At 40.8% G+C, this 9417-nt stretch overlaps 1 protein-coding gene across 1 annotated transcript in view; it reads left to right on the top strand.

Moving 5' to 3' along the window:
• Positions 1-8675, top strand: part of bcl11aa (BCL11 transcription factor A a) — a 74353-nt gene extending 65678 nt beyond the window's left edge. The window contains exon 3 of the mRNA XM_014005020.1: positions 2501-8675. Within this exon, the coding sequence (XP_013860474.1) occupies positions 2501-4743 (2243 nt within the window). The 3' untranslated portion in view covers positions 4744-8675. The remainder of the gene's footprint in view (positions 1-2500) is intronic.
• The last annotated feature ends 742 nt before the right edge of the window (positions 8676-9417 follow it).

Raw genomic sequence — 9417 nt, 5'->3', positions numbered from 1 at the left:
AATAAAAACAATTGTGGATTAAAAAAACCCCATTTCAATCTTTTTTTAAGTTTTTAATTTTTGCTGATGTGTTTTGCGGAAAATTGTTATTGGTCATAATTTATACCTTCTCTGAGTTCACAAAATGTTTTGAAACTTTGTTCTGAAATGATGTGTGTTACAGTACTGTTCTGTAACCACTTTTGCATTCAGTGTTGAATTTCACTTTGCCTCCCTGCTCTAACATGTTTCCAATCGTCACAATAAAAAAAGAGAAAACTACACGTTTAAGCAAAAATAATAAAAAAGAAAAACAAAGTGAAAGTATCACATTTTGTCTGAGCAAAACAATGCATTTATGCCTTTCAAATACGATGTCCCATGACTAACATGTTAGTACCTTGTTCATCTGCTTAAAGTAACAGAGATGTGTGGGAGGCTGCCTGAGGAATGAAGAGGTGAAGCCAGCAAAAATAAAAAGCTTCTAGTTGTAACAGGGTTTTGTGTCAGTCAGGACAACAGCGTTCAAATCTCAGTTTTTTTATTGGCATTATTATTAATGCAGAAATTGCTTTCATTAAATCTCCATGTGTTTTGCCCCCACCCCCCCAATAATGAAACTTTTATACCCTTGCATGTTTTTAAATTTCACAAGCTTTTGTGTTTTACAGTAAATACCTGTTTTTAATGTTCATTTCCACAATGTTTTTTTTTTTTCACGTCAGCGATCCCAAAATGAGGGCAGGAGGATAATCTTTCAGTTTAAAGTGAAACACAAAGAGAAGCATGGCTCCTGTCAACACAACAAGTTACTTATAAAACATCATGCTTTTATAGTTTCTTTGTGAATGAAACAATATTTTTCTTTGCTGTTTTTTTCAAACTCCCACATGTGATAATACACATTTATCTCACGTTTATTCCCTTAACAATGTTTCAGACTCTGGCTGTCAAATATATGAGTATAAATACTGTACGTACATTTATGTAAATACATATTAAAGTGATTTATAGCCCAGCTAATGTACATATATTAATGGGAAATTGTATACTTTAACTATTATGACATGAAGCAGCAAAAATAACTGTGTACATCTGAGGACAGTCATTCATTTCTGTTCCTCCACCATATCACAGATTTAATAATCCTCCATGTCTCAAATTAATACATCTGACAACTCATTGAGACTGTTGTGACAGTTATGTCACTGAAAAGTTTCAACCCATTTAAGGTTGGCGGTAAATAAAAAAAAAAGATTTAAAATTAAATGTTTGTGTAAGAACTGCTGAATATTTTTTCCACAGATGTCTTTCTTTATAAAAGCAGAATATGATTTAGTTAGATCTCGTTTCATTAAAGTGTCTCTTGTTACATCTGAGCTGCTCGTTAACTTGGTCACACGCACGGTGTTTGATAGTGGTCGCCTTTGAACGGCAGCGACAGGGGTTCGTCTGGCATCTAATCTTGTCAAAAGAGCCGATGGCCGTCCATTCTGTCCGCTAATGAGATTACACATGCACTGCGAGTCCCACCACAGGTCATCAGCGCCGAAGCCATTTAAAGGCAATTATTGTTTCAAATGATCCTCTCGTCGCCATCTCAGAGCGACTGCGTGCGGCTCGGTGAGGGAAGGCGCTTTGAGGCAGACTGAAAGCTTCATGTTTCCTCTGCAGTTGGAGCTTAAATGTTTTCACACTCCTACCGTTTCCTCAGGCAGTCGAGGTTACATGTTCAGTGTGTGGTTGAGTACTTTTTGTTGGTTGAGATGCTTGTAAAATTCTCAGCAGTTCACAAGACTCCCAATTACAGAGGCTGTTGATGTCCTGCATAAATTAGGACTTTTGAAATACTTCGGACTTCAAGTTGTTCTGAATCAAAAGCATTTTGATACCGTTTTGATTTTAGACCAAAAGCTCCATATTTACAGCTATTTTCTCCCTCACTTCTACCGTGTTTGCGCGTTTGGTGTGTGAATTATCCGAGGCTGTGTTTTAGTGGATCAGTGGGAAGTGGCAGTCCACTGGGATTGCCCTGCCTCTTTGTTCTCCCGCTGACAACGAAGGACTCACAGTCAGTCTAAAGGGAGAAATTATGTCCCAAAGCAGTCTGAGAGAAAAAGAGATCCACACACTCCACTTCTCACATGCTGCTCATATGGGGCTTGACCTCAATAAGAGCTGCTGTTGTATTTGCAATGCCCTCAACACCACATGCCTACTACTTTTAAAAGCTGTAACAAGCTGGGCCTATAAAGTTCAAATGAAATATTGGTTTGGTGGGATTGGACTGATTATCCCGTTTGGGGTTCATGTTTCTGACTGAGCAGTTTAAAGAATTTCATTGTTTCAAGGTTTTTTATTGGATATTAAGGACATTGTTTTATCTTTATAAGTTAAATAACACAATGGAATTAAATAAACTTTCTTTTCAGTTAAATAATGGACAGTTTTTACATGATTCAAAACCATTGTGTAAATATGTAAAACCTTTGCGATCATATCTTTTTTTCTGTTCCAACAGGTAAGGAGGAGCCGACCACCTACACCTGTACTACCTGTAAGCAGTCTTATGGCAGTGCCTGGTTCCTGCTGCAGCACGCTCAGAATACCCATGGATTTCGTATTTACTTGGAAAGTGAGCACGGCAGTCCTCTCACCCCACGCATGGGTGGGCCTTCATCCCTTGGTGGGGGCGCTGACTGCCCCTCGCAGCCTCCCCTTCATGGCCTTCATTTGCCTCCCGACGCCAGCCCCTTCAACCTCCTCCGCATCCCCGGCTCGGGCTCAGGTGGACGGGACAGCGTTGGAGCAGGAGGTGTCATTGGCGCCAGTGGTCCTGTTGCTGTGGGCCATCATCAGCGTTTTCCTCCCACACCACCCCTCTTCAGCTCCCCTCCGAGGAACCACCTGGACCCCCACCACCTGAGCCCAGAGGAGCTGGCGCTGGCAGCCCACCACCCGAGTGCCTTTGACAGGGTGCTGCGCCTCAATCCTCCTCTGCCTCTAGACCCCCCTCCGACAATGGACTTCTCTAGACGGCTACGAGAACTGGCGGGCAACACCTCAGGGTCCACTCCCCCGCTTTCCCCCAGCCGACCCAGTCCCATGCAGCGTTTACTCCAGCCCTTTCAGACAGGAGGAAACGGAAGCACGGGAGGAGTGGGAGGCAGCAAACCTCCATATCTCGCCACTCCCCCACCTCTTCCTGGCTCCATGCAGTCACCTGTCGGCTCTCAGACCACCCCTACGACCCCACTCCCCTCGGCCGGGGCAACACCTTCCTCTACCACTCAGTTGAAATCAAAGTGTTGTGAGTTTTGTGGCAAAGCCTTCAAGTTCCAGAGTAATTTAATAGTGCACAGGCGCAGCCACACAGGAGAAAAGCCGTACAAATGCCACTTGTGTGATCATGCTTGCACACAGGCTAGCAAACTGAAACGCCACATGAAGACACACATGCACAAATCCTCTTCACCAAATACAGGCAAGTCAGAAGATGGCTTATCAATAGCTTCATCCCCAGAGCCTGGCACCAGTGAGCATATAGGCAGTGCAAGCAATGCGCTGAAATCAGTAGTGGCCAAACTGAAAAGTGAGAATAACCGCATGTTACGTGAAAATGGGGAAGAAGAGGAAGAAGAAGAGGAGGAGGAGGAAGAAGAGGAGGAGGAAGAAGAAGAGGAAGAGGAGGAGGAAGAGGAAGTAGAGGAGGAGGAAGTGCAGAACGGAGAGAGAGCAGTCAAAAGAAACAATAGTTATCACTTTGGACTAAATCTGGAAACAGCACGGCAGCATGAAAACAGTGGAGGCATTGGGAGTCGACTGGGCGGAGTGGCTGATGATGCTTCCATCCCTCGTTCCCTCCCTGAGGTGATGCAGGGGATGGGTCTGGCCGCCAGCATGCAGCACTTCAGTGAAGCTCTCAACGCACATAAACGAAACGCAATGGCCCAAGAGAACCATCTCCATCACCACCTCAACAGAGACCACCATCACAGCCGTGAAATGTGTGATGGAGACTCTGTGCTGGAAACAGATCGTGGAGAGGAAAGCTCTGTTTCAGTCGTCAACGGGCGAGGAGCATCTCCTAATGAGTCTGCTTCTGTTGGCCTCTCCAAGAAACTGCTTCTGGGTAGCCCCAGTCCACTCAGTCCTTTCTCTAAACGCATTAAACTAGAAAAAGAGTTTGACCTGCCCACCCCCACAATCCCTAATACAGAGAATGTGTACTCCCAGTGGCTGGCTGGCTATGCTGCCTCTCGACAACTCAAGGACCCTTTTCTGAACTTTGGGGATTCCAGACAATCGCCCTTTGCATCATCGTCCGAGCACTCCTCAGAGAACGGCAGTCTGCGTTTCTCGACCCCTCCGGGAGAGCTCGACGGTGGGATGTCAGGTCGCAGCGGGACAGGCAGCGGGGGCAGCACGCCCCACCTCGGTGGTCCGGGGCGGCCGAGCTCCAAGGACGGACGCAGGAGCGATACTTGCGAGTATTGTGGCAAGGTTTTTAAGAACTGCAGTAACCTGACAGTGCACCGGCGCAGCCACACGGGAGAGAGACCGTACAAGTGTGATCTGTGCAATTACGCATGTGCCCAGAGCTCCAAACTTACTCGCCACATGAAGACCCACGGTCAGGTGGGCAAAGACGTGTATAAGTGTGAGATTTGTAAGATGCCCTTCAGTGTTTACAGCACCTTGGAGAAACACATGAAAAAATGGCACAGTGACCGTCCTTTGAGTACCGAAATAAAGTCCGAATAGAAGACAGAACAATGGGACCTTTTTCCCGCAGCTGTGTCCACCATCGGTTTCCTGCTCATTCCCAGCCCCCTTGTAGATTTGCTCCAATCCCAACACTCCACTTTCACCAGTCCGGTGGAACCTTAAGACCATGTGCTCTGCACCAGCACACCCCGTTTCCATTACCCATCGAATGCATGATCTGTATCGGGGCAATACTCTTGCATTGACGCAAAACTTTGAGCCTTTCTCTTGTGCAATAATTTACACGTTGTGTACTATTTTCTTTTTATTTTTGAATTTTCTTTTGCCATTTTAAAGGATTAGTCAGCATGCATAGTATGTTTTTGCTAATCAAAAAAAGGAAAAAAATTCAGAAAAGAACTTGTCTCTGGTTGGTTAGTTGTTGAGTAAATGTGTTGCTGTTTTCTTCTTGTTATTTTTTCTTTTTATTCTTCAAAAAGAAAAAGAAAAGAAAAATATATCCATGCTGCATACATTCTGTAACACATATCATGTACAGTTTTGTTTTGTAACATGGAAAGTGAACAGTCACTTGACCCTCTTCATACAACCCTGAAAATGCACTTATCCTGATCTTTTTGAAAGATGCCACGTTCACACAGGGTTTTGAAAACAAAACAAAAAAATGGATTGGCTTGAGAACTAAACTGAAAGTGATGAGAGCCTTCAAATTTCTTTCAAAAAGACAAAGTGGGAATAAGAAGTCGATTTGTACTCTCATTTGGTGGAATAAGAAAGAGTGCCTTTGATATCCTAAGACCGCATTGGCCACAGTCTTCTCCATTCAAGTTTGGGGTCCTAAAAACATTTAAGCCAACCAGGAAAGGTCCTTGCATCAAGCACCTGCCTGCTCAAATGGACTGTGACCACTCATGGTGAAAAATTAGAATCATCATTTAGCTACCTATTATATGTTCAATATGTGGAATTTCGAGGCACACGGTACAAGCAGTATTGTGTATATCTGAATTATTTGTAGTTTTGTTTCCGGTAGGAAGGTACTTTTTAAATAAAAAGTAATCTGTTACGTACAATCCTGAACTTGAGGGATGCGGCACATTGCTGACAAGTGTCATGTATCTGCATTAGCACAAACCTACAGCGCTGCTCCAGAATGTCAGTGTGTGGAATAATGCATAAATTAATATATGAGCTCAAAGTGAAGCTAACTTTAGTTGAGAGCATTGAACTAATTACAAGCTAGACAGACAGAAAGCTACACAGACCTGTATGTGTTACTGGGATCAGAGGCAATGGTATTCTCGTAACATTTCGAGTATTTAAACAAGGTCATCAGTTCAGACTGGTAGAGAAAATTCAAACTATATTCCAGGGCTCTTGAGAAAAGTTTCATGATAATTAGTATGTACAGGCTAATGCAGGGCAGTTTTTATTTGTTTGCTGTTGATTTTGAACCCAAAAGGAGCAAGTTTGTTTCATTGGTTTAATTTAAGCTACTCATTTGGTGTGTTCCACTTGTACTTGGAAGTCAAGATTTTAGAGCTCCAGGTAGAAAAAAAACAAAACAAAAACTGAATGCTCCTAAAGTCACAATTTTGATTCGTAAAGTGGGAGGTCCCTGACAAAGTTTGACCTCAAAATCAAATATGGCTGCCGAGCACACCCAAAGTTGTGATAGTGATAAACCTTTCATTTACACTTCTCTCAACTTGAATGCCATTGATAAAAGTTGCAAACATTAATTCACAATCTATTGGAAAGATGTTGCTGCAATATATAAATGCATAGAATGCAGAGAAATATATCTTTGGCTTGTGTGGCCAATAATAGGTACAACTAAAAAATCCTGGTTACTGAACGTGAGCACAGCTAAGGAGTGACGTCATCTGACTTCTGAGATAAATGGAACGCAGCAATCGTAAAGCTCTTGTCACAAAGTACCATCATTAGTCTTGGGTTGTTCCACACTGATGCAGATTTGGTACATGGGCTGAGTCTAAAAGCTGTATTTGTTCAACATGAAGTGCTTTGTTTCACCCTGTTTACGCTGAAGGGGAAAACCTTTATCTAATGCTGTCACATGCCGAGGGTCCCATTGTTACGAACAGTCAAAGATGACGCACAGAATCTGTTGCTAGCAACTTCAGCCTCATGACCCTTGACCTTTGTAGACCTGCCATTTCACCTTTGATCATTTGTATGTTTGTGAACCCTGAAAATCCCAGCCATGAGCTGTGGATAATCACTGTTCCTGGTAAATAAAAAAGAAAAAAAAAAACATTTGCAAGTTACAAAAGTGCTCCTGCATGGGAGTCAACTGAATGCACTCTTACTGAGTTTAGTAAAAAAAAATACACTTTTTTAAAGCAGCTGTGCTTTTCATCACTGAAAAAAAAACTGATAAAAAATAATTAAAAGACACAGCTGAATTATTTATGAACCGTGTTGCTTTAACAACAGACACTCAAATCTTGTCTCTCCCAGAATCTGCTTTTTGTATAAATCATTCTTTAATCACAAAAATCAAACATTTTTTGGGGAAAAAAAAGTCTTCTATATTTTAGGGGAAAATGTTTTTTACGTTTTCTTGTTGTTTTCCCTCAGCGTCTTGGTGGTGTTCAAGACTCTAATCACAGTGTAAATGAAAAAAAAATGTACAAAAATTTTTAAATGTGTTTTTAATTTAATTTAATTTAATTATTTTTCTGTTGCTATTTTATTTCGTTTTGCCTTGGCTCTTCACAGCTCTTCAGGTTGAGATCCAAATTGCATCGGGGGGAAAGGATTAAAATTATATATGAATATATGATATAGAAGTTAAAATCTAGGACAATGCACACTCCTGTCAGTTCCTATACTTACACACATTTATGGTCTACTTTTTCTGTATTTCTAGAATTGTATTTGAATTCAATGTTCACTTAGATTAGGCACTATAGTATTTATATTGAGGCTCGTATTTTTAACTGTTGCTTGTTCTCTCTGAAGGTATTTACCATACCTTTTTGGTAGTGGAAAAAAAAATTCTGCTGCCACGATATATTTTTTTAATTTGGCAGGATAATATAGTGTGAATTATTTGTACGTTTAAAGACATTAAAAAAATTCCAATAAAGCAGCTAAATAAGTGGGGCTGGGATGCAATGCAGGCCATCAGATGGCTGCTGCTTAGGTTCTGGTCCACAGAGGTGGTTGTACATATCTTGTTTGGGTTTTGGGTCCCTTACTCCGCTGCCATCTTTGTATGCAGTAAAGAAAGCTGATGTTGGCCTGTTCTGTTGTGTGCTTCTGTCTCTTTCTCACCTCTCCCACCTGACGACATTCCAACATCGAGAAGAGGAAAAAAAAAAAACAACATATGCAGTACATGGATTACATTTAAAAACGTTAAAAACATTTAAAAATGAATGAAAATGTTTTGTTTTTTTTCATTGCCAAATACTAAATGGTGCTTTATATTTAGATTGGGTGAATATACTTTGATATGCAAAGCATATTTAAAAATGACCAGGGAGATGTGGAGAAGCCTGCTTGAGTTAAGACTTTTTTGTAAATGGCAATGCGGAATATTTTGTTATCAGCCTTTTCTATTCCTGTTCTGAGAGCTGTTTGTTGTAACTTGAACTTGAACTTTATCTTTTACAATGGGAGTTACTATTTATTATCACTTAAATGCTCTGTTCAAAACAGAGACATGAAATGGAGTCTTATTTTGGGTTCATTTTTTATTTTTGGTTATGATATAATTTTATTATTAATATTATGTTCTTTTTTTGTAATGGTGGCCGACGGTCATTGGACAAAACAAGCTCTTTAATTTTTATTGTACTTGTTTGGGGTCTCTGTTTAGTTGTAATGGGAATACCACTGTCCGTGTTTTCTGGCAGATGTCTGCATAATCCTGTTCACACACCCATTTTGTCCCTTTATTGAAAAACAATTAATAAAAAAATGAAAGTATAATGAAACTACTGTGTGTTTTATCTCATCTCATGCATGAATATGTGATTGTCCAATTATCTTCACCTTGCAATTCAGTGCGACTTTTAGTCTACATTTTTTACATAACTTTTTCGGCGAACTTTAAATGGATTATGGTTTAATTATTGCTTTTTGTAACGCGGTGTGTGCAACATGTGTAGTATGCTTGGAGAACTGGTTGATCTGTTCAACAGAATGTACGTGCAGGTTTTTTTTCCTGCAGAGATCCACACACTCCACTTCTCACATACTATTCCTACGGGGCTTGACCTCAAGGTGTCAAAGAAAAGGTAAAAAAAAATGGCACAAGTTACAAAAGCTATACACAAGTTTCCTGACGCATCTCAGTAATCCAGGTAAAAAATCAAAAAGGAAAAAAATTGTATAGGTCTTCTGGACGGGTTCTTCTCTAATGAAACGTTTCGTCTCTTCTCCAAGAGACTTCTTCAGTCTGAGAGTTTCAGGCAGAATTCAGGCTTTTAAGTCCTGCCTCCATGTGACTGATACTCACATCGCATGGCTATCGTTGACACCTTTTTTTTTATACACAAGTTAATGAAAGACTGCATCTATTAGTGAGTTTAGGTTATAAAGATAAGAGTTGCACATTCAAGCACATTTGTAATAAAGTAAAACATACAATCAACCTACAGTGCAAAGCATTGCATTGTAGAGATAATATGTGTGTATTTGTTTCTTTTTTAGGACAGTTTCTGCTATACCTTGTCA

The sequence above is a fragment of the Austrofundulus limnaeus genome, unplaced genomic scaffold, assembly GCF_001266775.1.
Source record: "Austrofundulus limnaeus strain Quisiro unplaced genomic scaffold, Austrofundulus_limnaeus-1.0 Scaffold28, whole genome shotgun sequence".
NCBI classification, from domain to species: domain Eukaryota; kingdom Metazoa; phylum Chordata; class Actinopteri; order Cyprinodontiformes; family Rivulidae; genus Austrofundulus; species Austrofundulus limnaeus.
Note: the sequence above shows the minus strand (reverse complement) of the source record. Positions and strands in the feature narration are given on the sequence as shown.